Here is a 25,848-nt window from a genome sequence, read left to right on the forward strand (position 1 = left end):
GGGGGGGGGGTGGGGGGGGGGGGGGGTGGGGGGGGGGGGGGGTGGGGGGGGGGGGGGGTGGGGGGGGGGGGGGGTGGGGGGGGGGGGGGGTGGGGGGGGGGGGGGGTGGGGGGGGGGGGGGGTGGGGGGGGGGGGGGGTGGGGGGGGGGGGGGGTGGGGGGGGGGGGGGGTGGGGGGGGGGGGGGGTGGGGGGGGGGGGGGGTGGGGGGGGGGGGGGGTGGGGGGGGGGGGGGGTGGGGGGGGGGGGGGGTGGGGGGGGGGGGGGGTGGGGGGGGGGGGGGGTGGGGGGGGGGGGGGGTGGGGGGGGGGGGGGGTGGGGGGGGGGGGGGGTGGGGGGGGGGGGGGGTGGGGGGGGGGGGGGGTGGGGGGGGGGGGGGGTGGGGGGGGGGGGGGGTGGGGGGGGGGGGGGGTGGGGGGGGGGGGGGGTGGGGGGGGGGGGGGGTGGGGGGGGGGGGGGGTGGGGGGGGGGGGGGGTGGGGGGGGGGGGGGGTGGGGGGGGGGGGGGGTGGGGGGGGGGGGGGGTGGGGGGGGGGGGGGGTGGGGGGGGGGGGGGGTGGGGGGGGGGGGGGGTGGGGGGGGGGGGGGGTGGGGGGGGGGGGGGGTGGGGGGGGGGGGGGGTGGGGGGGGGGGGGGGTGGGGGGGGGGGGGGGTGGGGGGGGGGGGGGGTGGGGGGGGGGGGGGGTGGGGGGGGGGGGGGGTGGGGGGGGGGGGGGGTGGGGGGGGGGGGGGGTGGGGGGGGGGGGGGGTGGGGGGGGGGGGGGGTGGGGGGGGGGGGGGGTGGGGGGGGGGGGGGGTGGGGGGGGGGGGGGGTGGGGGGGGGGGGGGGTGGGGGGGGGGGGGGGTGGGGGGGGGGGGGGGTGGGGGGGGGGGGGGGTGGGGGGGGGGGGGGGTGGGGGGGGGGGGGGGTGGGGGGGGGGGGGGGTGGGGGGGGGGGGGGGTGGGGGGGGGGGGGGGTGGGGGGGGGGGGGGGTGGGGGGGGGGGGGGGTGGGGGGGGGGGGGGGTGGGGGGGGGGGGGGGTGGGGGGGGGGGGGGGTGGGGGGGGGGGGGGGTGGGGGGGGGGGGGGGTGGGGGGGGGGGGGGGTGGGGGGGGGGGGGGGTGGGGGGGGGGGGGGGTGGGGGGGGGGGGGGGTGGGGGGGGGGGGGGGTGGGGGGGGGGGGGGGTGGGGGGGGGGGGGGGTGGGGGGGGGGGGGGGTGGGGGGGGGGGGGGGTGGGGGGGGGGGGGGGTGGGGGGGGGGGGGGGTGGGGGGGGGGGGGGGTGGGGGGGGGGGGGGGTGGGGGGGGGGGGGGGTGGGGGGGGGGGGGGGTGGGGGGGGGGGGGGGTGGGGGGGGGGGGGGGTGGGGGGGGGGGGGGGTGGGGGGGGGGGGGGGTGGGGGGGGGGGGGGGTGGGGGGGGGGGGGGGTGGGGGGGGGGGGGGGTGGGGGGGGGGGGGGGTGGGGGGGGGGGGGGGTGGGGGGGGGGGGGGGTGGGGGGGGGGGGGGGTGGGGGGGGGGGGGGGTGGGGGGGGGGGGGGGTGGGGGGGGGGGGGGGTGGGGGGGGGGGGGGGTGGGGGGGGGGGGGGGTGGGGGGGGGGGGGGGTGGGGGGGGGGGGGGGTGGGGGGGGGGGGGGGTGGGGGGGGGGGGGGGTGGGGGGGGGGGGGGGTGGGGGGGGGGGGGGGTGGGGGGGGGGGGGGGTGGGGGGGGGGGGGGGTGGGGGGGGGGGGGGGTGGGGGGGGGGGGGGGTGGGGGGGGGGGGGGGTGGGGGGGGGGGGGGGTGGGGGGGGGGGGGGGTGGGGGGGGGGGGGGGTGGGGGGGGGGGGGGGTGGGGGGGGGGGGGGGTGGGGGGGGGGGGGGGTGGGGGGGGGGGGGGGTGGGGGGGGGGGGGGGTGGGGGGGGGGGGGGGTGGGGGGGGGGGGGGGTGGGGGGGGGGGGGGGTGGGGGGGGGGGGGGGTGGGGGGGGGGGGGGGTGGGGGGGGGGGGGGGTGGGGGGGGGGGGGGGTGGGGGGGGGGGGGGGTGGGGGGGGGGGGGGGTGGGGGGGGGGGGGGGTGGGGGGGGGGGGGGGTGGGGGGGGGGGGGGGTGGGGGGGGGGGGGGGTGGGGGGGGGGGGGGGTGGGGGGGGGGGGGGGTGGGGGGGGGGGGGGGTGGGGGGGGGGGGGGGTGGGGGGGGGGGGGGGTGGGGGGGGGGGGGGGTGGGGGGGGGGGGGGGTGGGGGGGGGGGGGGGTGGGGGGGGGGGGGGGTGGGGGGGGGGGGGGGTGGGGGGGGGGGGGGGTGGGGGGGGGGGGGGGTGGGGGGGGGGGGGGGTGGGGGGGGGGGGGGGTGGGGGGGGGGGGGGGTGGGGGGGGGGGGGGGTGGGGGGGGGGGGGGGTGGGGGGGGGGGGGGGTGGGGGGGGGGGGGGGTGGGGGGGGGGGGGGGTGGGGGGGGGGGGGGGTGGGGGGGGGGGGGGGTGGGGGGGGGGGGGGGTGGGGGGGGGGGGGGGTGGGGGGGGGGGGGGGTGGGGGGGGGGGGGGGTGGGGGGGGGGGGGGGTGGGGGGGGGGGGGGGTGGGGGGGGGGGGGGGTGGGGGGGGGGGGGGGTGGGGGGGGGGGGGGGTGGGGGGGGGGGGGGGTGGGGGGGGGGGGGGGTGGGGGGGGGGGGGGGTGGGGGGGGGGGGGGGTGGGGGGGGGGGGGGGTGGGGGGGGGGGGGGGTGGGGGGGGGGGGGGGTGGGGGGGGGGGGGGGTGGGGGGGGGGGGGGGTGGGGGGGGGGGGGGGTGGGGGGGGGGGGGGGTGGGGGGGGGGGGGGGTGGGGGGGGGGGGGGGTGGGGGGGGGGGGGGGTGGGGGGGGGGGGGGGTGGGGGGGGGGGGGGGTGGGGGGGGGGGGGGGTGGGGGGGGGGGGGGGTGGGGGGGGGGGGGGGTGGGGGGGGGGGGGGGTGGGGGGGGGGGGGGGTGGGGGGGGGGGGGGGTGGGGGGGGGGGGGGGTGGGGGGGGGGGGGGGTGGGGGGGGGGGGGGGTGGGGGGGGGGGGGGGTGGGGGGGGGGGGGGGTGGGGGGGGGGGGGGGTGGGGGGGGGGGGGGGTGGGGGGGGGGGGGGGTGGGGGGGGGGGGGGGTGGGGGGGGGGGGGGGTGGGGGGGGGGGGGGGTGGGGGGGGGGGGGGGTGGGGGGGGGGGGGGGTGGGGGGGGGGGGGGGTGGGGGGGGGGGGGGGTGGGGGGGGGGGGGGGTGGGGGGGGGGGGGGGTGGGGGGGGGGGGGGGTGGGGGGGGGGGGGGGTGGGGGGGGGGGGGGGTGGGGGGGGGGGGGGGTGGGGGGGGGGGGGGGTGGGGGGGGGGGGGGGTGGGGGGGGGGGGGGGTGGGGGGGGGGGGGGGTGGGGGGGGGGGGGGGTGGGGGGGGGGGGGGGTGGGGGGGGGGGGGGGTGGGGGGGGGGGGGGGTGGGGGGGGGGGGGGGTGGGGGGGGGGGGGGGTGGGGGGGGGGGGGGGTGGGGGGGGGGGGGGGTGGGGGGGGGGGGGGGTGGGGGGGGGGGGGGGTGGGGGGGGGGGGGGGTGGGGGGGGGGGGGGGTGGGGGGGGGGGGGGGTGGGGGGGGGGGGGGGTGGGGGGGGGGGGGGGTGGGGGGGGGGGGGGGTGGGGGGGGGGGGGGGTGGGGGGGGGGGGGGGTGGGGGGGGGGGGGGGTGGGGGGGGGGGGGGGTGGGGGGGGGGGGGGGTGGGGGGGGGGGGGGGTGGGGGGGGGGGGGGGTGGGGGGGGGGGGGGGTGGGGGGGGGGGGGGGTGGGGGGGGGGGGGGGTGGGGGGGGGGGGGGGTGGGGGGGGGGGGGGGTGGGGGGGGGGGGGGGTGGGGGGGGGGGGGGGTGGGGGGGGGGGGGGGTGGGGGGGGGGGGGGGTGGGGGGGGGGGGGGGTGGGGGGGGGGGGGGGTGGGGGGGGGGGGGGGTGGGGGGGGGGGGGGGTGGGGGGGGGGGGGGGTGGGGGGGGGGGGGGGTGGGGGGGGGGGGGGGTGGGGGGGGGGGGGGGTGGGGGGGGGGGGGGGTGGGGGGGGGGGGGGGTGGGGGGGGGGGGGGGTGGGGGGGGGGGGGGGTGGGGGGGGGGGGGGGTGGGGGGGGGGGGGGGTGGGGGGGGGGGGGGGTGGGGGGGGGGGGGGGTGGGGGGGGGGGGGGGTGGGGGGGGGGGGGGGTGGGGGGGGGGGGGGGTGGGGGGGGGGGGGGGTGGGGGGGGGGGGGGGTGGGGGGGGGGGGGGGTGGGGGGGGGGGGGGGTGGGGGGGGGGGGGGGTGGGGGGGGGGGGGGGTGGGGGGGGGGGGGGGTGGGGGGGGGGGGGGGTGGGGGGGGGGGGGGGTGGGGGGGGGGGGGGGTGGGGGGGGGGGGGGGTGGGGGGGGGGGGGGGTGGGGGGGGGGGGGGGTGGGGGGGGGGGGGGGTGGGGGGGGGGGGGGGTGGGGGGGGGGGGGGGTGGGGGGGGGGGGGGGTGGGGGGGGGGGGGGGTGGGGGGGGGGGGGGGTGGGGGGGGGGGGGGGTGGGGGGGGGGGGGGGTGGGGGGGGGGGGGGGTGGGGGGGGGGGGGGGTGGGGGGGGGGGGGGGTGGGGGGGGGGGGGGGTGGGGGGGGGGGGGGGTGGGGGGGGGGGGGGGTGGGGGGGGGGGGGGGTGGGGGGGGGGGGGGGTGGGGGGGGGGGGGGGTGGGGGGGGGGGGGGGTGGGGGGGGGGGGGGGTGGGGGGGGGGGGGGGTGGGGGGGGGGGGGGGTGGGGGGGGGGGGGGGTGGGGGGGGGGGGGGGTGGGGGGGGGGGGGGGTGGGGGGGGGGGGGGGTGGGGGGGGGGGGGGGTGGGGGGGGGGGGGGGTGGGGGGGGGGGGGGGTGGGGGGGGGGGGGGGTGGGGGGGGGGGGGGGTGGGGGGGGGGGGGGGTGGGGGGGGGGGGGGGTGGGGGGGGGGGGGGGTGGGGGGGGGGGGGGGTGGGGGGGGGGGGGGGTGGGGGGGGGGGGGGGTGGGGGGGGGGGGGGGTGGGGGGGGGGGGGGGTGGGGGGGGGGGGGGGTGGGGGGGGGGGGGGGTGGGGGGGGGGGGGGGTGGGGGGGGGGGGGGGTGGGGGGGGGGGGGGGTGGGGGGGGGGGGGGGTGGGGGGGGGGGGGGGTGGGGGGGGGGGGGGGTGGGGGGGGGGGGGGGTGGGGGGGGGGGGGGGTGGGGGGGGGGGGGGGTGGGGGGGGGGGGGGGTGGGGGGGGGGGGGGGTGGGGGGGGGGGGGGGTGGGGGGGGGGGGGGGTGGGGGGGGGGGGGGGTGGGGGGGGGGGGGGGTGGGGGGGGGGGGGGGTGGGGGGGGGGGGGGGTGGGGGGGGGGGGGGGTGGGGGGGGGGGGGGGTGGGGGGGGGGGGGGGTGGGGGGGGGGGGGGGTGGGGGGGGGGGGGGGTGGGGGGGGGGGGGGGTGGGGGGGGGGGGGGGTGGGGGGGGGGGGGGGTGGGGGGGGGGGGGGGTGGGGGGGGGGGGGGGTGGGGGGGGGGGGGGGTGGGGGGGGGGGGGGGTGGGGGGGGGGGGGGGTGGGGGGGGGGGGGGGTGGGGGGGGGGGGGGGTGGGGGGGGGGGGGGGTGGGGGGGGGGGGGGGTGGGGGGGGGGGGGGGTGGGGGGGGGGGGGGGTGGGGGGGGGGGGGGGTGGGGGGGGGGGGGGGTGGGGGGGGGGGGGGGTGGGGGGGGGGGGGGGTGGGGGGGGGGGGGGGTGGGGGGGGGGGGGGGTGGGGGGGGGGGGGGGTGGGGGGGGGGGGGGGTGGGGGGGGGGGGGGGTGGGGGGGGGGGGGGGTGGGGGGGGGGGGGGGTGGGGGGGGGGGGGGGTGGGGGGGGGGGGGGGTGGGGGGGGGGGGGGGTGGGGGGGGGGGGGGGTGGGGGGGGGGGGGGGTGGGGGGGGGGGGGGGTGGGGGGGGGGGGGGGTGGGGGGGGGGGGGGGTGGGGGGGGGGGGGGGTGGGGGGGGGGGGGGGTGGGGGGGGGGGGGGGTGGGGGGGGGGGGGGGTGGGGGGGGGGGGGGGTGGGGGGGGGGGGGGGTGGGGGGGGGGGGGGGTGGGGGGGGGGGGGGGTGGGGGGGGGGGGGGGTGGGGGGGGGGGGGGGTGGGGGGGGGGGGGGGTGGGGGGGGGGGGGGGTGGGGGGGGGGGGGGGTGGGGGGGGGGGGGGGTGGGGGGGGGGGGGGGTGGGGGGGGGGGGGGGTGGGGGGGGGGGGGGGTGGGGGGGGGGGGGGGTGGGGGGGGGGGGGGGTGGGGGGGGGGGGGGGTGGGGGGGGGGGGGGGTGGGGGGGGGGGGGGGTGGGGGGGGGGGGGGGTGGGGGGGGGGGGGGGTGGGGGGGGGGGGGGGTGGGGGGGGGGGGGGGTGGGGGGGGGGGGGGGTGGGGGGGGGGGGGGGTGGGGGGGGGGGGGGGTGGGGGGGGGGGGGGGTGGGGGGGGGGGGGGGTGGGGGGGGGGGGGGGTGGGGGGGGGGGGGGGTGGGGGGGGGGGGGGGTGGGGGGGGGGGGGGGTGGGGGGGGGGGGGGGTGGGGGGGGGGGGGGGTGGGGGGGGGGGGGGGTGGGGGGGGGGGGGGGTGGGGGGGGGGGGGGGTGGGGGGGGGGGGGGGTGGGGGGGGGGGGGGGTGGGGGGGGGGGGGGGTGGGGGGGGGGGGGGGTGGGGGGGGGGGGGGGTGGGGGGGGGGGGGGGTGGGGGGGGGGGGGGGTGGGGGGGGGGGGGGGTGGGGGGGGGGGGGGGTGGGGGGGGGGGGGGGTGGGGGGGGGGGGGGGTGGGGGGGGGGGGGGGTGGGGGGGGGGGGGGGTGGGGGGGGGGGGGGGTGGGGGGGGGGGGGGGTGGGGGGGGGGGGGGGTGGGGGGGGGGGGGGGTGGGGGGGGGGGGGGGTGGGGGGGGGGGGGGGTGGGGGGGGGGGGGGGTGGGGGGGGGGGGGGGTGGGGGGGGGGGGGGGTGGGGGGGGGGGGGGGTGGGGGGGGGGGGGGGTGGGGGGGGGGGGGGGTGGGGGGGGGGGGGGGTGGGGGGGGGGGGGGGTGGGGGGGGGGGGGGGTGGGGGGGGGGGGGGGTGGGGGGGGGGGGGGGTGGGGGGGGGGGGGGGTGGGGGGGGGGGGGGGTGGGGGGGGGGGGGGGTGGGGGGGGGGGGGGGTGGGGGGGGGGGGGGGTGGGGGGGGGGGGGGGTGGGGGGGGGGGGGGGTGGGGGGGGGGGGGGGTGGGGGGGGGGGGGGGTGGGGGGGGGGGGGGGTGGGGGGGGGGGGGGGTGGGGGGGGGGGGGGGTGGGGGGGGGGGGGGGTGGGGGGGGGGGGGGGTGGGGGGGGGGGGGGGTGGGGGGGGGGGGGGGTGGGGGGGGGGGGGGGTGGGGGGGGGGGGGGGTGGGGGGGGGGGGGGGTGGGGGGGGGGGGGGGTGGGGGGGGGGGGGGGTGGGGGGGGGGGGGGGTGGGGGGGGGGGGGGGTGGGGGGGGGGGGGGGTGGGGGGGGGGGGGGGTGGGGGGGGGGGGGGGTGGGGGGGGGGGGGGGTGGGGGGGGGGGGGGGTGGGGGGGGGGGGGGGTGGGGGGGGGGGGGGGTGGGGGGGGGGGGGGGTGGGGGGGGGGGGGGGTGGGGGGGGGGGGGGGTGGGGGGGGGGGGGGGTGGGGGGGGGGGGGGGTGGGGGGGGGGGGGGGTGGGGGGGGGGGGGGGTGGGGGGGGGGGGGGGTGGGGGGGGGGGGGGGTGGGGGGGGGGGGGGGTGGGGGGGGGGGGGGGTGGGGGGGGGGGGGGGTGGGGGGGGGGGGGGGTGGGGGGGGGGGGGGGTGGGGGGGGGGGGGGGTGGGGGGGGGGGGGGGTGGGGGGGGGGGGGGGTGGGGGGGGGGGGGGGTGGGGGGGGGGGGGGGTGGGGGGGGGGGGGGGTGGGGGGGGGGGGGGGTGGGGGGGGGGGGGGGTGGGGGGGGGGGGGGGTGGGGGGGGGGGGGGGTGGGGGGGGGGGGGGGTGGGGGGGGGGGGGGGTGGGGGGGGGGGGGGGTGGGGGGGGGGGGGGGTGGGGGGGGGGGGGGGTGGGGGGGGGGGGGGGTGGGGGGGGGGGGGGGTGGGGGGGGGGGGGGGTGGGGGGGGGGGGGGGTGGGGGGGGGGGGGGGTGGGGGGGGGGGGGGGTGGGGGGGGGGGGGGGTGGGGGGGGGGGGGGGTGGGGGGGGGGGGGGGTGGGGGGGGGGGGGGGTGGGGGGGGGGGGGGGTGGGGGGGGGGGGGGGTGGGGGGGGGGGGGGGTGGGGGGGGGGGGGGGTGGGGGGGGGGGGGGGTGGGGGGGGGGGGGGGTGGGGGGGGGGGGGGGTGGGGGGGGGGGGGGGTGGGGGGGGGGGGGGGTGGGGGGGGGGGGGGGTGGGGGGGGGGGGGGGTGGGGGGGGGGGGGGGTGGGGGGGGGGGGGGGTGGGGGGGGGGGGGGGTGGGGGGGGGGGGGGGTGGGGGGGGGGGGGGGTGGGGGGGGGGGGGGGTGGGGGGGGGGGGGGGTGGGGGGGGGGGGGGGTGGGGGGGGGGGGGGGTGGGGGGGGGGGGGGGTGGGGGGGGGGGGGGGTGGGGGGGGGGGGGGGTGGGGGGGGGGGGGGGTGGGGGGGGGGGGGGGTGGGGGGGGGGGGGGGTGGGGGGGGGGGGGGGTGGGGGGGGGGGGGGGTGGGGGGGGGGGGGGGTGGGGGGGGGGGGGGGTGGGGGGGGGGGGGGGTGGGGGGGGGGGGGGGTGGGGGGGGGGGGGGGTGGGGGGGGGGGGGGGTGGGGGGGGGGGGGGGTGGGGGGGGGGGGGGGTGGGGGGGGGGGGGGGTGGGGGGGGGGGGGGGTGGGGGGGGGGGGGGGTGGGGGGGGGGGGGGGTGGGGGGGGGGGGGGGTGGGGGGGGGGGGGGGTGGGGGGGGGGGGGGGTGGGGGGGGGGGGGGGTGGGGGGGGGGGGGGGTGGGGGGGGGGGGGGGTGGGGGGGGGGGGGGGTGGGGGGGGGGGGGGGTGGGGGGGGGGGGGGGTGGGGGGGGGGGGGGGTGGGGGGGGGGGGGGGTGGGGGGGGGGGGGGGTGGGGGGGGGGGGGGGTGGGGGGGGGGGGGGGTGGGGGGGGGGGGGGGTGGGGGGGGGGGGGGGTGGGGGGGGGGGGGGGTGGGGGGGGGGGGGGGTGGGGGGGGGGGGGGGTGGGGGGGGGGGGGGGTGGGGGGGGGGGGGGGTGGGGGGGGGGGGGGGTGGGGGGGGGGGGGGGTGGGGGGGGGGGGGGGTGGGGGGGGGGGGGGGTGGGGGGGGGGGGGGGTGGGGGGGGGGGGGGGTGGGGGGGGGGGGGGGTGGGGGGGGGGGGGGGTGGGGGGGGGGGGGGGTGGGGGGGGGGGGGGGTGGGGGGGGGGGGGGGTGGGGGGGGGGGGGGGTGGGGGGGGGGGGGGGTGGGGGGGGGGGGGGGTGGGGGGGGGGGGGGGTGGGGGGGGGGGGGGGTGGGGGGGGGGGGGGGTGGGGGGGGGGGGGGGTGGGGGGGGGGGGGGGTGGGGGGGGGGGGGGGTGGGGGGGGGGGGGGGTGGGGGGGGGGGGGGGTGGGGGGGGGGGGGGGTGGGGGGGGGGGGGGGTGGGGGGGGGGGGGGGTGGGGGGGGGGGGGGGTGGGGGGGGGGGGGGGTGGGGGGGGGGGGGGGTGGGGGGGGGGGGGGGTGGGGGGGGGGGGGGGTGGGGGGGGGGGGGGGTGGGGGGGGGGGGGGGTGGGGGGGGGGGGGGGTGGGGGGGGGGGGGGGTGGGGGGGGGGGGGGGTGGGGGGGGGGGGGGGTGGGGGGGGGGGGGGGTGGGGGGGGGGGGGGGTGGGGGGGGGGGGGGGTGGGGGGGGGGGGGGGTGGGGGGGGGGGGGGGTGGGGGGGGGGGGGGGTGGGGGGGGGGGGGGGTGGGGGGGGGGGGGGGTGGGGGGGGGGGGGGGTGGGGGGGGGGGGGGGTGGGGGGGGGGGGGGGTGGGGGGGGGGGGGGGTGGGGGGGGGGGGGGGTGGGGGGGGGGGGGGGTGGGGGGGGGGGGGGGTGGGGGGGGGGGGGGGTGGGGGGGGGGGGGGGTGGGGGGGGGGGGGGGTGGGGGGGGGGGGGGGTGGGGGGGGGGGGGGGTGGGGGGGGGGGGGGGTGGGGGGGGGGGGGGGTGGGGGGGGGGGGGGGTGGGGGGGGGGGGGGGTGGGGGGGGGGGGGGGTGGGGGGGGGGGGGGGTGGGGGGGGGGGGGGGTGGGGGGGGGGGGGGGTGGGGGGGGGGGGGGGTGGGGGGGGGGGGGGGTGGGGGGGGGGGGGGGTGGGGGGGGGGGGGGGTGGGGGGGGGGGGGGGTGGGGGGGGGGGGGGGTGGGGGGGGGGGGGGGTGGGGGGGGGGGGGGGTGGGGGGGGGGGGGGGTGGGGGGGGGGGGGGGTGGGGGGGGGGGGGGGTGGGGGGGGGGGGGGGTGGGGGGGGGGGGGGGTGGGGGGGGGGGGGGGTGGGGGGGGGGGGGGGTGGGGGGGGGGGGGGGTGGGGGGGGGGGGGGGTGGGGGGGGGGGGGGGTGGGGGGGGGGGGGGGTGGGGGGGGGGGGGGGTGGGGGGGGGGGGGGGTGGGGGGGGGGGGGGGTGGGGGGGGGGGGGGGTGGGGGGGGGGGGGGGTGGGGGGGGGGGGGGGGGGGAGGGGGGGTTGGGGGGGGTTTGGGGGGGGGGGGGGGGGGTGGGGAGTGGGGGGGTGGGGGGGGGGTGGGGTGGGGGGGCTTGTAAGGACTCCTGGGAACTAAGAGCTTTTTCAGCCAGCTGAACTAAGTGGGGGGGCACAGAGGGTGAGGGAAGGAGGAGGGGTGTGGGGGTGACCCCAATGGCGCATGCCCGGGGCGGCGTGCCCCCTCGCCCCATTGGCGCCATGCGACTGCAAACACCTTTCATTCTCTGTGGTCCCTCTTTCCGTGGCGCAGTCCACTCTTACCCCGAAGCCTCCATCTCTGCTCGGATCTCTTTCCGCCGCTCTTCGTTGATGGGGTAGGAGCAGAAGAGGGTCATGGAGGTCAACAGCAGGGCGATGGGAATGGGCGCCATCAGAATGCGCAGGGTGAGGATGACTGGGCGGTTGTGGGTGCAGTCTTGGGCCCTGTAGCCTGCAAAACTACGAAAGGCCAAAGTTAACGTGTGCCACTTGGGAGGGAAGCTCTTAGAGAGAGTTTGGATGTATATCCCCCCTTTCTCTCCTGCAGGAGATTCAAAGGGGCTGACAATCTCCTTGCCCTTCCCCCCCTCACAACAAACACCCTGTGAGGTAGGTGGGGCTGAGAGAGCTCCGAGAAGCCGTGACTAGCCCAAGGTCACCCAGCTGGCGTGTGTGGGAGTGCACAGGCTAACCTGAATCCCCCAGATAAGCCTCCACAGCTCAGGCGGCAGAGCGGGGAATCAAACCCGGTTCCTCCAGATTAGATACACGAGCTCTTAACCTCCTACGCCACTGCTGCTGCAACTTAGGAGAGGCAGCTGGGTAACGACGCCGAACAGACAACGGACGGGTGGGGAGACACCCAACTCCGTGAGGTTCTTGCTGTGGTGGGTTTTCCAGGCTGTCTGGCTGGGGTCTGGTAGTTTTTGCTCCTAACTTTTCGTCTATGTCTACGGCTGGCATCTTCAGAGGCATGTCATGGTACCGTGTTTCCCTGAAAATAAGACAGAGTCTTATATTAATGTTTGCTCCCAAAGATGCGCTATGTCTTATTTTCAGGGGGTGTCTTATTTTTCCGCTCCACAGCTGCATGCTCTGGTGTTCTGTTCGCCGGGCATGCTTCCAAACAAAAACTTTGCTACGTCTTACTTTTGGGGGATGCTTTATATTTAGCACTTCAGCAAAACCTCTACTACGTCTTATTTTCAGGGGATGTCTTATTTTTGGGGAAACAGGGTAAGATATGTTTCTCTGTGTGTGTCACGGATTGCACCTAGTTGATTGAGGTGCATTCCTAACTCGATGTAGTGTGACAAAATATATCGCCAGTGATTGTATCGAATTGATTGAGATGCATTCCTGCCTCAATGTAATCGCTACAAGATATATGTAACCGGCCTGATATATGTTACCACTGCTGAGATGGGACATTCTTTCCTTGATCTTTTCTTTATGGCTTCGCACACTGAGTAGATAACTAGGCTTACCCCTGACACTTTTGGTCTCATGGAAAACGGGATGTTTTCATTGTCCTGTGAAGGCAGGAGGCCAGGTGGCTTCATCTCTATGTGTCGCTGACTTTGGGGTGCCTCGGCTTCAAAATAACTCTTTCTCACATTCTTTGGAAAAATGGGAGGGGGGGCTAGCCCTTACCATTCACCCCATCCCCCTTGCAACGATGCCCCTATCCCGAATTCCATGGAGAGTTTGGGGTGGGGTGCAGTTGCGAGTGGGAGCAACCCCACAATGTGCCCCCTTGCTACGCCACTATCCTAAACAGATATTGAACTGATGGACACACAGTAGAGGTAGAAGAAGAGAAGAAGATGAGTTTGGATTTATATTCCCCCTTTCTCTCATGTAAGGAGACTCAAAGAGGCTGACAATCTCCTTTCCCTCCCCCCCCCCCCACAACAAACACCCTGTGCAGTGGTGGGATCCAAAAATGTTAGTAACAGGTTCCCATGGTGGTGGGATTCAAACAGTGGCGTAGCGCCGATGGGGCTGGGCGGGGCACGACGGGGGCGTGGCCGGGCATTCCGAGGTGGGGTATTAATAATTTCTCTGTTACTGTAAAAAACTCTTACTGTAAAAAAAAAGTTCCTAATTTCCAGCTGGTATCTTTCTGTCCATAATTTAAACTCATTAAAGCAGGTCCTATCGTCTGCTGCCAACAGAAACAACTACTTCTCCTCTAATTGACTGCCTCTCAAATACTTAATCCTTTCAAATACTTAATTTTGTTTCTAGAAATCAAAAGAAGGATACTTTCCTTAAACAAGGAACTTAACCATATTGCTAAAACATGTTTTTAAAACAGCCCAACAGGGAGAATGATCCTGTTTTCTACCTTCGCTACCCAGCAACATAGGAAACAACAGGACTTTGTGATTTTGGGACGTAATGGAATTTCTAACGGAAAAGCAGACGCAATTAGTAACCCCCTCTCGGCACACACAAATAATTAGTAACCCCCTCTCGGGAACTGGTGAGAACCTGCTGGATCCCACCTCTGACCCTGTGGGGTAGGTGGGTCTGAGAGAACTCTGAAGAACTGTGACTCGCCCAAGGTCACCCAGCTGGCATGTGTTGGGGTGCACAAGCTAATCTGGTTCACCAGATAAGCCTCCACAGCTCAAGTGGCAGAGCGGGGGAATCAAACCCGGTTCTCCAGATTAGAGTGCACCTGCTCTTAACCTCTACACCACACTGGGACGGTTTCCTAAAAAGAAGAAGAACAAGAACAAGAAGAACAAGAAGAACAAGAAGAACAAGAACATAGCAGAAGAGTGCCGGATTTCTATCCTTTTCTTCCCAGCAGGAGACTCCAAAGGGGCTGATTAATCTCTCTTGCCCTTCTTCCCTCACAACAAAACAGAATCTCTTGGGTGGAGGTAGGTGTTAAGGAGAGTCTCCGAGAAGTTGCACTTAGCCCCAAGGTCACCGCAGCTGGCTGGTGTGGGAGTGTACAGGGTAATCTGAATTCCCCGGACAAGCCTTACAGCCTGTATGGTTCCTCCAGATTAGATACTACACGAGTTCTTAAACCCAGGGTAAAGGATGGCAGTATGGGGACTATGCTGTATGGGGAAGTGGCGTGCATGGGGTTGCATGGAGCTCTCAGAAGGGTGCAATGCCACAGAATCCACCCTCCGCCCTCCAAAGCCACCATTTTCTCCTGGGGAACCAATCTTGCTCATCTGAAGATCAACTGTGTATCCAGGAGAACTGTAGACTCTCGCTGGAGTTGGTAACTTAGTTTAGGGGTGGCTAATGATGATGCTCAGGATGTTCATGGAATATTTATTCTATCAGCTCTCAAGCAAAGCACGGCTGATGGGAATTGTAGTCCATGGACATCTGGAGCACTGTAGGTTGGCCCCCCCTGCCCTAGCCCCTTTCCGTTCCCCAAATGCTTGTTGGAAAATCGGTGTCCAGTTTCCCTGAGGTCCGCTTCCTCTCCCGAGAGTGGATGTGCTAAGCTAGCTTTTGCGACATTCTACTGGGGGTGGGGGTGGGGGAAAGAGGGACGGCGAGAGGAGGCTCACTGCAAGCTCATCGTCGAAACGCCGAGAGAAAGCCCTCCCGCAAACTTGTTGAAGAAGACGTAGAAGGAGTAGAAAAAGGCTTCCAGGTTCAGGCAATTGGGGTTGCGGAGTTTGAAGTCATCCACCGCATCTGGAACCATCGACCTGCGAGCAAAGAACAGCTCAGGTTAGCAGTTCCTAAATGCACGCTTCTGACCCAGAGACTGCACTGCAGGGCCCACGTTAGCCCGATCTCATCAGATCTTGAACTAGGCGGGTCAGCCCTAGTCAGTACTTGAATGGGAGACCAACAAGGTTTCTTCCACTACCAGAAGCTGAAGCACATATTAAGTGACACTGCTGGACGAGACCGACGGTCCTTCTGCGTTCTCATCCATACGGCCACTGAACATAAGAACATAAGAACTAGCCTGCTGGATCAGACCAGAGTCCATCTAGTCCAGCTCTCTGCTACTCACAGTGGCCCACCAGGTGCCTTTGGGAGCTCACGTGCAGGACGTGAAAGCAATGGCCTTCTGCTGCTGCTGCTGCTCCCGAGCACCTGGTCTGCTCAGGCATTTGCAATCTCAGATCAAGGAGGGTCAAGATTGGTAGCCACTGAACTCCTTCTTGGCTAATATTCACTTATAAACCTGTCCTCCATAAATGTATCCAAGCCCTTTGAAAGCCATCAAAGTCAGAGGAACTCCTAGCATCTTTAGGCGGTGAGTTCCACAGATCCAACAATCATTCTGCAAACAGTACTTCCTTCAGTCCGCCTTCAGCCTACTGTCACGCGGGGTAAACATCACCTGACACCCATTCTTTGTCTTTCCCGTGTCTATTCCCCGATTGCCAGAACTACCTGAATGTATAGATATTCCCTTGCATTGATAAGGGGGTGGGGGACAATTGCAAACCAGAGACGCAATCCAATCAGAACCTTGAAAAGATGTTGAACCAATTGCAATGTAGGGTTGTGGCCCAGAGGTGGGATCCAGCAGGTTCTCACAGGTTCCCGAGAGTAGGTTACTGATTATTTGTGCGTGCCGAGAGGGGGTTACTAATTGGTGATTTTGCCACGTGGTTTTTGCCTTAGTTACGCCCCTCCTCTCAGCAGTAGCGCACAGAACTGGAAGCAGTCTAGCAGGAGGTGCACCGGCGTGCGTGGCAGCCTGCGTCTGCATGCATTCGTTTCCCACACAGGAATGCCCCACCCCGGAATGCCCGGCCACGCCCCCGTCATGCCCCCCCCAGTCCCATTGGTGCTACGCCACAGTTTGAATCCCACCACCATGGGAACCTGATACTAAAATTTTTGGATCCCACCACTGGTTGTGGCCTGAGAAACTCCTGCAGTCCACCATCTTCGGCGCTGCTGGCCTCCTCCCAGCCTTGGGACCGGACGCCATAAGTAAGTAAGTAAGTAAGTAAGTAAGTAAGTAAGTAAGTAAGTAAGTAAGTAAGTAAGTAAGTAAGTAAGTAAGTAAGTAAGTAAGTAAGTAAGTAAGTAAGTGAGTGAGTAAGTAAGTGAGTGAGTGAGTGAGTGAGTGAGTGAGTGAGTGAGTGAGTGAGTGAGTGAGTGAGTAAGTAAGTGAGTAAGTAAGTGAGTGAGTAAGTGAGTGAGTAAGTGAGTGAGTAAGTGAGTGAGTAAGTAAGTGAGTGAGTAAGTAAGTAAGTGAGTGAGTAAGTGAGTAAGTAAGTAAGTGAGTAAGTAAGTAAGTGAGTAAGTAAGTAAGTAAGTGAGTAAGTAAGTAAGTGAGTGAGTAAGTAAGTGAGTGAGTGAGTGAGTGAGTGAGTAAATAAGTAAGTAAATGAGTGAGTGAGTGAGTAAGTAAGTAAATGAGTGAGTAAGTAAATAAATAAGTAAGTAAATGAGTAAATGAGTAAATAAGTAAATGAGTAAATAAGTAAATAAATAAATGATGTAATTTCAATTCAATTTTATGTGGATGCTACTATGTAAATTTTAAGGGTTTTAATATTAATGTTTATATTTATATCTATTGTTTTATTGATCTTGTTTATGGGCCCTGTACACCGCTCAGAGCCCTCCAGGGGTTGAGCGGTCTATGAAGTATATAATAATAGATAAATAAAATAAAATAAATTCCCGGAAGAAATCCAGACCACCCCGGAAGTCCTTACTAGGTGGCGGAACCTGCGATCCTCTCATCTTATGAAAAATGGCTTCCTTCCTCTTTCTCATATCCCCAAGTGTGGACGCTTTTTCCTAGCTCCCCAGACAGATTCCCTGCTCCTATTGAGGACCGCATGGAGCAGGGTCACAGGAAACTTTGCGCCCACGCCTTCGGAATGCGGAACTGCTATTGTTCGGGATTTCCCTTCCACTTACCATGGCAACAGGTAGAGAACGGAGAGGCTGCAGCCGGCCAGAGCAACCATGAAAGCAGAGACCAGGAAATTATGGGTCACCAGGGTGATGACGATGAGAGCCGGGATGATGAGCTGCAGGAGAGATGGAGAAACGTGAGCCTCCGTCAAGGCCGACATCGTCATTCCAGGACACGAATCTGACAAGCTGAATTACAGTGTTGTTATATTTCTTCTGGTGGATGGTTTCCTGGGCCAGTTAACGGGAGCCAGGAGACTCATTTTGATATTTTTTTGGCTTTGGCCTTCCTGGCACCTACTTCCTTTATCCTCCCCCCCTCCCAGCCCCCCATGCACACAGTCTCTTGTTTACCTTCACAGGTATCCTCCACTCTCAGAAGAGAAAAAGGGGACGTTTATTTATTTATTTCATTTATACCATACCTTTCCCCCCAAACATGACTCAAAACAACTTACATCATCCTCTACTATCCTCTGTGTTGGGCTCACAACAACCCTGTAAGGTAGACCGGGTTGAATGTGAGCCTGGCCCAAGGTCACCCAGCGAAATTCCATGACAGGGTTTGGATTCGGGCCTCGGCCTCTCGGATCCAGGTACAGCACTCTAATGGCCACACCACACTGGCCCTCAGGCGTTCAATGGGACCTTTCTTTTAAGGGTCACTCACCGACAGGCCTACGAAAACAGCCGTTTTCTTCCCAAACCTGACCAGGAACAATTGCCAGGCGGGGATGGAGAGGGAGGCTGCCACCTGGAGAGAGCAGAAAGAGGGAAAATGGGAATCTCCACCAGCCCAGCTTGGCCTGAAGATCTATTGAGGGCCTGTAGGGCATAGGTGTCAAACTCACGGCCCTCCAGATGTTATGGACTACAGTTCCCATCATCCCCTGCCAGCATCATGCAGCCAGCAGTCTCTTCTGACCTCCCCTCCCGGCCTCGGAGACCTTTTATAAGCACTGAGGCCAGGGGGTGGGACTTCCTGCTCCCCAAGCCCCACCCCCAGGGTGGGGTTGAGGGTGCTTGGCGGCAGGTGCCTTGGACGGGTCGAGGCACGTGAAAACAATGAGACAGCAGGACTTCCTGGTCATGTGGGGGGCCGATTTTGCGCTGCTCACGTGACCAGAAGAGTGGCGCCCGGGGACAAGGGGTACCCCTTGTCCCTAGGCAGATACGCCACTGGTGGGGGAGAGAAAGGAGATTGTAAGCCCCTTTGAGTTTCCTTACAGGAGAGAAAGGGCGGGGGATATAAGTAAATACTAACTATCTTCACTGCTTCTTAATAGAAGTAGAATGAATGAAATACGCTGACAATAAAGGCTGATTCCCTTCCAAGATAAGAGACACAGAGCAGAGGGCAAGAACAGAATTATTTACTTACCAACATGATGAGCACCAGGTGCTGGAAGCTTCCGGGGAGCCCGGCTGCATGTGTGCAGAAAAAGGCAAAAATCCCCTGGGCCAGCTGTGCGAGAGCAGAAAGAAGGTCAGGGTGCCAAAGAAAGAGGCAGTGCGGAGCAAAGGTTAGAGCATGGGGCCGGAATCTCAAAGACTGAGCTTCAAACTTCTCCTGGGTTCATGGAAGTGGCCAGAATAAAGGGAGGGGCGGGAGAAGGATGCGTGCAGCCTTGAACCTCCCCTCAAGAACTCGTTTCAGGTTTCCAAGTGTAGGCTGGAAAATTCTTGGAGATTTGGGGGGCACAGCTGAGGGAGGGTGTAGTATGGGGAGGGGAGGGTCTTCAGTGTGATGTTCTGTTATAGACTCTATCCTCCACGGCAGCCATTTTGTCTAGGGGAACTTATCACTGTAGTCTGGAGATCAGCTGTAATCCCAGGAGATCTCCAGGCCCCAGCTGGAGTTGGCAACTCCATTGAAACTGGCTTCAGGGAAAAAGGAGGTTGGGACTGGAGCACCTTCCTTATGAGGAGAGGCTGCAGCGTTTGGGACTCTTTAGTTTGGAGAGGAGACGTCTGAGGGGGGATATGATTGAAGTCTATAAAATTATGAATGGGGTAGAAAATGTTGACAGAGAGACATTTCTCTCTCTTTCTCTGTACACAAGAACCAGAGAGCATTCTGACTAGAAAATGCTGGGGGGAAGAATTAGGACTAATAAAAGGAAACACTTTATTCACGCATAGCATGATAAGTGTTTGGAATATGCTGCCACAGGAGGAGTCAAGTGATAGCCTCTCACCTAGGACAGCTTCAAAGGGAGAAGCTTGGAATAGATTTACTTGGAGGAGAAGTCGATCTCTGGCTTCTAATCTTGATCCTCCTTGATCCCCTAGGGTTTGCAAATGCCTCCCTTGCAGACCAGAGACTCAGGGAGCAGCTTAGCTTAGCAGCTTGGCTTGGCTTAGGAGAAGGAGCCATTGCTTTTTTCCACATCCTGCATGTAGGCTCCCAAAGGAGGCACCTGGTGGAGCCACTTTCACGAGGAAGTATGAGAAGGCTTGAGACCTAGATGGACTCTGGTCTGATCCAGCTGGCTTGTTCTTATGTTCTTATGTGTCTATAGACATGGAGATACTCTCATCCTTTCCCCATTTTCTACCCTACCCCCTGCCATAGCTATAATCACTGGGCTAACTTTATTTATGTATTGGGTTTCACATCCCACCCTTCCCCTCATTAGGCTTTCAGGGGCGGCACACAATGAGAATCCCTTTTACTTCAGAAGCCACTTACCCCAGCGTCTCGGGGCAGGAAATGAAATGTTGCATTCATGGAGTTCTGCACTGTTTTTTTCCCCTTTATGTCCCAAAAGCATTTTATTTCCAGCCTCAAAATGTTTTCAAAGGATACCCTTTTGAAACGATTCTTTCGTTTGAAAGGTTTTCAAATATGGCGGCGCAATCTTTTTACTTGCTGTGCAATCTTCTAACTATATTTTCCACGTCTCTGCGCCATACCCAAACTTTCTCCTCAGAAAAAAGAAAGTTTTATTTTATTCTTCGATTTATACTCTACCCATCCCCGAAGGGAATCAGGTGTGAGCGATGCATAACTGACTTGACAGTGTACATTAAACAAGGTCGTCTGTGTGGATTACCTAATGCTGCTAAAGATAGAAAACAGAATTACATTGCAGAGCTCACTCCGCCCCCCGCCCCCCCCCCCGGCCTGTTTATTGTCATAATTTCTGTGTGTTTTTTTATTTAGGCTGGGGAGGCCGTAATCTTTGAAACACTGATTATGGAAGGATATAGAGGAGTCGAAGTTTAGAGACCTCCGAGGCATCGATTCAACCGACCGTCAAAGGCAAGCAGAGGAAACACTTAGTGGTATGCATACAAAAAAGTTTGCAAGGGGGGTAAGTGTGGACAAACACCGTGGTACGGGGGGGGGGGTTGAAAATGTTTTCCCGACTTTTTAGGTGATTTGTGCGGAAAGAGCCAGTAAATAACCAATCAAACCATTTCCCTAATTGAAACTTCGTTAGTTTAGTTTGGAGAGGAGACGTCTGAGGGGGGATATGATGGAAGTCTATAAAATTATGCCTGGGGTAGAAAATGTGGACAGAGAGAAATTTTCTCTCTCTTTCTCACAATACTAGAACCAGGGGGCATCCATTGAAAATGCTGGGGGGAAGAATTAGGACTAATAAAAGGAAACACTTCTTCACGCAACGTGTGATCGGTGTTTGGAATCTGCTGCCCCAGGAGGTGGTGATGGCCACTCACCTGGATAGCTTTAAAAGGGGCTTGAACAGATTTATGGAGGAGAAGTCGATCTATGGCTACCAATCTTGATCCTCTTTGATCTCAGATTGCAAATGCCTTAGCAGACCAGGTGCTGGGGAGCAGCAGCAGCAGAAGGCCATTGCCTTCACCTCCTGCAGGTGAGCTCCCAAAGGCACCTGGTGGGCCACTGCGAGTAGCAGAATGCTGGACTAGATGGACTCTGGTGTGATCCAGCAGGCTAGTTCTTATGTTCTTATGAAACCAAACGACAGTAATATTAATGTCACGATTTCAATCGGTCCCAAAAAATATATTCTGGAGGGGATAAACACAGGTGAGGAAAAAGGAAAGAGGTTCTCATTGCAGGGGACCCGCATGCGATCTGGTTACCCCTTCTTGCTCATTCCGTGGACGGAGGCTGTGTACCTGGAAGGCCAGCGAGGCGCATAGGAAGCCACAAAGAAGCCAGACGTAAGGTCGGTGGCTCAGGATCACCCGCAGACTCTTGAAGAAGGACAGCCTGGCCTTCCCCAAAGGGCTAAGGGGTCCTAAAAGACAGAGACCATCCTGATTAAGTTGATGGGGTGGCCTTCGCATGAAGAAGGAGGAGGAGGAGGAGGAGGAGGAGGAATTTGGATGTATACCCCACTGTTCTCTCCTGTAAGAAGAAGAGTTTGGATGGGAACTGTAGTCCATAACATCTGGAGGGCATGAGTTTGTACCTGTGTCTTAAAGGAGTTTTGGGAGACATGTGCTGTACTATTGTGTAAACAGGTATACATCTACACTTGGGACCGTTTTAGAGCGTGCTTGTGCGTCTCTTAGCTGGATCGTCCATACCTGCTCAGGAGTTGCAAGAAAAGGCAGGAGGGATGATCGCACCTGTCTGCTCCTTCACTCCGAAAAAGAGGACCAGGCAGGACAAGAAATAGAGGGACCCGAGGACCGTGGCGGCCACCAAGTACGACCTGCGCTGGAAGGCAGAGAGAAGCCCCCCCTTAATATCTAGGCAAGACCATTGTGATTTCCTTCCCTACACCAAGGGCACCAAACTACAGGAAGGGGCCGGACAGTAACAGATTAGACTGGGCTGGGCTCCTGTCGGGAGTCGAACCCAGAGCCTCCTGGCCTGGCAGTTCCTCCAGCAAACCACTGGAGAGTAGACAGCAGAGGCGCCAGTGCTGGTCTTGCTCTCCCAGGCGTGCATTTCCATTTCCTCTCTCGCCCTGTCCTGGAGATGTTGCCTTCCACGCCCCCAGCCACGGCCGAGGGACTTCTGCCCGTGTTGCTTCCGTACCTACTTGATCTCCTTCCAATCTCATGGATTCCCAATCCCACAGTCCCACAGTCCCCAACGTGGAACCCACATGGGCACCAAGGAGTCTGCCAACACCTTTCCTAGAATCCACGAAGTGTTTTTAGTTGGGGCCAGGTGGCGCTTTGGCCAACCAAATTGGCTTTGCAGATTGTTTTGGATGCCAAGGCCTGGACACCACAGGAATCTCAACTAGGTGACGGAAGGAAAGCTCTGGCGGCCATTTTGTGGCTGAGCAGTGCCTTCTGTGGCAGCCATTTTGTGGCTTCATCAACCATGCTATGTCAGAATGCCAAAGGCTGGGGACCAGTGGTGGGATCCAAAAATTTTAGTAACAGGTTCCCATGGGGGTGGGATTCAAACTGTGGTGTAGGGCCAATGGGGCGGGGCGGGGGGGGGGGGGGGCAGGAGGGGGGGGGGGAGGGGGGAGGGGGGGGTGGGGGGGGGGGGGGGTGGGGGGGGGGGGGGGGGGGGGGGGGGGGGGGGGGGGGGGGGGGGGGGGGGGTGGCGGGGGGGGTGCGAGGGGTGGGGGGGGGGGGGGGGGGCGCGTGGGGGGGGGGGGGGGGGGGGGCGGGGGGGGGGGGGCAGGGGGGGGGGCCTGGGGGGGGTGGGGGGGGGGGGAGGGTGGGGTGGGGGGGGGTGTGGGGGGGGGGTGGAGGGGGGGGGGGGTGGGCGGGTGTGGGGGGGGGAGGGAGGAGGCGGGGGGGGGGTGGGGGGGGGGGGGGGCGAGGGGAGGGTGGGGGGTTGGGGGGGGGGGGGGGGGGGGGGGGGGGGGGGAGAGGAGGGGGGGGGGGGGGAGGGGGGGGGGGAGTCGGTGGCTTTGCTTTGAAGCAACCGTGCAACTCTTCCAATGGGTGAATCACGACCCTAGGAGGGTTTACTCAGAAGCAAGTCCCATTGCCAGCAACTGAGCTTACTTCCAGGTAAAGGATCACACTTTCGTTCTTTGCATGAAAATCAGTGGTGTTTAACAGCGCTTAACAAGGTTGTCTACACTTCTTTCCCAAAACTAGGTCTTAGGTTTAATGCTAATAATCGAGCCCAGCGGCCCAGGCCAGCCTAGATGTAAGTGGGGGTGTGCGTCTCTGTTTGCGCGTGCCCACAGAGAGGGCTCTGAGTGCCACCTCTGGCACCCGTGCCATAGGTTGGCCACCACTGCCATAGTGCAAACCTGGATCCTTTTTCTTTTTCTTTTGAAGTTCCAAATAGATTACTAAAATCAGAAGAGGTGAATGAAATCCCGCCCCGCACACACCCACTGTTGTGACCCTCCAACGTTTTAGCCGGGGTCCTGCCATATTTCTTTCTACAGAGAGCTTAATGGCGATGCAGCCTTGAGAACTGTTTTGCTTTCGATTACCTCCTGTACCAGTTGGCCCTTAACTAGTTCTGTAGCTGCAGTGCAGAGGGGTTGAGACTAAGAGACTTCATCCCAGTTCGCACGGTCTGAAAAAATGGGTGTGTGAGAGTGCGTGACAGTACCTTCCCGCCACTGCAGGGGCGTATCTGCCAGGGGTATATGGAGTATCATATGTCCCCAGGTGCATGCCATCTAATCACGGGGGGGTGCCAGGCCCAGGTGGTGCTCGCAGGCTCTGGGCAATAGACCCGGCCGTCGTTGCCAGCTTTGGGCGGTAGATCTGAGTGACTTGCCGGCTCTGGGTGGTAGACCTGGGCACATTGCCAACTCCAGGCGATAGTCCTGGGCGCCGTTGCTAGCTCTGGGAAGTAGACCTGGGTGCCTCGCTGGCTTCGGGTGGTAGACCTGGGCACCAGGGGGTGGGCATGGAGCGGAAAACTCAAATGTTGTCCTGTGCTCAATTTTCCCTAGATGCGCCCAGTGGTGGGATCCAGAAATTTTAGTAACAAGTTCCCATGGTGGTGGGATTCAAACTGTGGCGTAGCACCAATGGGGATGGGCGGGGCGTGATGGAGGCGTGGCTGAGCATTCCGAGGGTAGGGCATTCCGGGGCGGGGCTGTGGCAAGGACGCAGCCACTGCGCCGGTCCTTGGGCGGGAAACGAATGCGCGCAGGCGCAGGCTGCCACGCACGCCGGTGCACCTCCTGCTAGACTGCTCCAAGTTCTGCGCGCTACTGCTGAGAGGAGGGGCGTAACTAAGGCCAAAATCACATGGCAAAAACCACCAATTAGTAACCCCCTCTCGACACACACAAATAATTAGTCACCTACTCTCGGGAACCTGTGAGAACCTGTGGGATCCCACCTCTGGATATACCTCTGCACCATTGGGAAGGTAAGGCAGAGTTGTGGGCCTGACATATCTATGGTGCGGGATATAACATTTCGCCTGTTCTAGTGGACTCAGTTCTGACAATACAAGTCGACAGCTTTTCTATCCTTGCAATCAAGAATCCTGATTTCAAAGAACTGACTCTTTTTTGGGACACGTCCGGGGTCGTCACACACTCGCGCGCACACACAAATCCTTACGCTCATGCAGGTCTGGAACAAGCAGTACATAGCCAAGTACCAAAGGAACTTCAGTGTCACGGAGAGGGAATCTGATGGGACAAACCAGAGCAGGAAGTAGAAGAGGACCCCAAAAGGCATGGAGAAGACAATCCTGCAAGGAGAAAGAGGGGTCAGAAGAGCCCTGTGGATCCAGCCATCTAGGCTGATGTACAACAGTGGACAGCCAGAGGTTTCTATGTGATCCCAAGCAAGGCATGAAGGGCCTGCTGCCCTATCACATGTGCACAGAGCAGCAGCAGCAGAAGTTCTAATAATCTTCTCAGCAGTGGAGCAGCAGCAGCGCAGGAGGTTAAGAGCTCGTGTATCTAATCTGGAGGAACCGGGTTTGATTCCCAGCTCTGCCGCCTGAGCTGTGGAGGCTTATCTGGCGAATTCAGATTAGCCTGTGCACTCCCACCCACGCCAGCCGGGTGACCTTGGGCTAGCCACAGCTTCTCGGAGCTCTCTCAGCCCCACCTACCTCACAGGGTGTTTGTTGTGAGGGGGGAAGGGCAAGGAGATTGCCAGCCCCTTTGAGTCTCCTGCAGGAGAGAAAGGGGAGATATAAATCCAAACTCCTCTTCCTCTTCTTCCTCCTCCTCTTCTTCTTCTCCTTCCTCTTCTTCCTCCTCCTCTTCCTCTTCTTCCTCTTCTTCTTCTTCTTCTTCTATTCTACTATTGGAGGAGGGCAACCAAAGTGGTAAACAGTCTGGAATCCATTCCCTACGAGGAGAGACTTAAGGAGCTGGGGATGTTTAGTTTGGCGACATGATAGCCATGTTTCAATATTTGAAGGGATGTCATGTTGATGAGGGAGCAAGCTTGTTTTCTGCTGCTCCATAGACTAAGACCAGGAGTCATGGGTTCAAGGTGAAGGAAAAGAGATTCCACCTAAATAACAGGAAAAAGCTCCTGACAGTCAGGGCTGTTCAACAGTGGGATTCACTGCCTCAGAGAGTGGTGGAGACTCCTTCTTTAGAGGTTTTTAAAGAGAGGCTCAGTGGCCATCTATCAAGAATTTGAATTTATATCCCCACTTTCCCTCCTGTAAGGAAACTCAAAGGGGCTTACAAGCTCCTTTCACTCTCCCCCCACCCCCCCAACAAACACCCTGTGAGGTGAGTGGGGCTGAGAGAGCTCCAAAGAACTGTGACTAGCCTAAGGTCACCCAGCTGGCATGGGTTGGAGTGCACAAGCTAATCTAGTTCACCAGATAAGCCTCAAGTGGCAGAGTGGGGAATCAAACCCAGTTCTCCAGATTAGAGTGCACCTGCTCTTAACCACTGTACCACGCTGGCTCGACAGCTCTACCTTTTAGGCCTTGCAGAACTGAGACTCATTTGCCTACAGCAGTGATGGTGAACCTTTTCAAGACCGAGTGCCCAAACTGCAACCCCAAACCCACTTATTTATCGCAAAGTGCCAACATGGCAATTTAACCTGAATACTGAGGTTTTAGTAAAGAAAAAATGGTTGACTCTAAGGTGCACGTTACTCGGGAGTAAGCTTGGTGGTAGTCGGTGGCAACTGTACAACGCTTTGAACGGGTGAATCACGACCCTAGCAGGGTTTACTCAGAAGCAAGCCCCAATGCCAGCAACCGAGCTCATTCCCAGGTAAAGGATCATGCTGTAGTAGTTCTGACCATGAAAATAATTAGGGTTTAACAACGCTTAACAGAGTTACCTACACTGCTTCCCCAAAACTAGGTCTTAGCTTTAGTGCAGTGATGGCGAACCTATGGCACGGGTGCCAGAGGTGGCACTCAGAGCCCTCTCTGTGGGCACGCGCAAACAGAGTGTCCCCCCCCCCCCCATTACATCTAGGCTGGCCTGGGCCGCTGGGCTCGATTATTAGCATTAAACCTAAGACCTAGTTTTGGGAAAGAAGTGTAGACAACCTTGTTAAGCGCTGTTAAACACCACTGATTTTCATGCAAAGAACTAAAGTGTGATCCTTTACCTGGGAGTAAGCTCGGTTGCTGGCAATGGGA

General features: G+C 68.4%; 2 protein-coding genes across 2 annotated transcripts in view; one reads left to right on the forward strand and one right to left on the reverse strand.

Annotated features, from left to right (window-relative positions):
• LOC125433436 (acanthoscurrin-2-like) lies at positions 1 to 10,708 on the forward strand (the record flags this gene model as incomplete). The annotated part of the gene is made up of 2 exons (XM_048497943.1): positions 1 to 572; positions 10,669 to 10,708. Coding segments are annotated over 2 exons (612 nt in total), but the record flags the coding sequence as incomplete, so codon positions are not given.
• The window catches only part of LOC125433437 (sodium-dependent lysophosphatidylcholine symporter 1-B-like), a 23,111-nt gene continuing 7,831 nt past the window's right edge, over positions 10,569 to 25,848 (reverse strand). The window contains exons 4-12 of the mRNA XM_048497944.1: positions 23,707 to 23,967; positions 21,368 to 21,464; positions 20,949 to 21,039; positions 20,493 to 20,614; positions 17,761 to 17,844; positions 17,050 to 17,133; positions 16,383 to 16,495; positions 14,048 to 14,191; positions 10,569 to 10,958 (exon numbers count right to left, since the gene is read on the reverse strand). Of these exons, the coding sequence (XP_048353901.1) occupies positions 10,778 to 10,958; positions 14,048 to 14,191; positions 16,383 to 16,495; positions 17,050 to 17,133; positions 17,761 to 17,844; positions 20,493 to 20,614; positions 20,949 to 21,039; positions 21,368 to 21,464; positions 23,707 to 23,967 (1,177 nt within the window). The 3' untranslated portion in view covers positions 10,569 to 10,777. The remainder of the gene's footprint in view (positions 10,959 to 14,047; positions 14,192 to 16,382; positions 16,496 to 17,049; positions 17,134 to 17,760; positions 17,845 to 20,492; positions 20,615 to 20,948; positions 21,040 to 21,367; positions 21,465 to 23,706; positions 23,968 to 25,848) is intronic.

The sequence above is a fragment of the Sphaerodactylus townsendi genome, linkage group LG05 (genome assembly GCF_021028975.2).
Source record: "Sphaerodactylus townsendi isolate TG3544 linkage group LG05, MPM_Stown_v2.3, whole genome shotgun sequence".
NCBI lineage: Eukaryota > Metazoa > Chordata > Lepidosauria > Squamata > Sphaerodactylidae > Sphaerodactylus > Sphaerodactylus townsendi.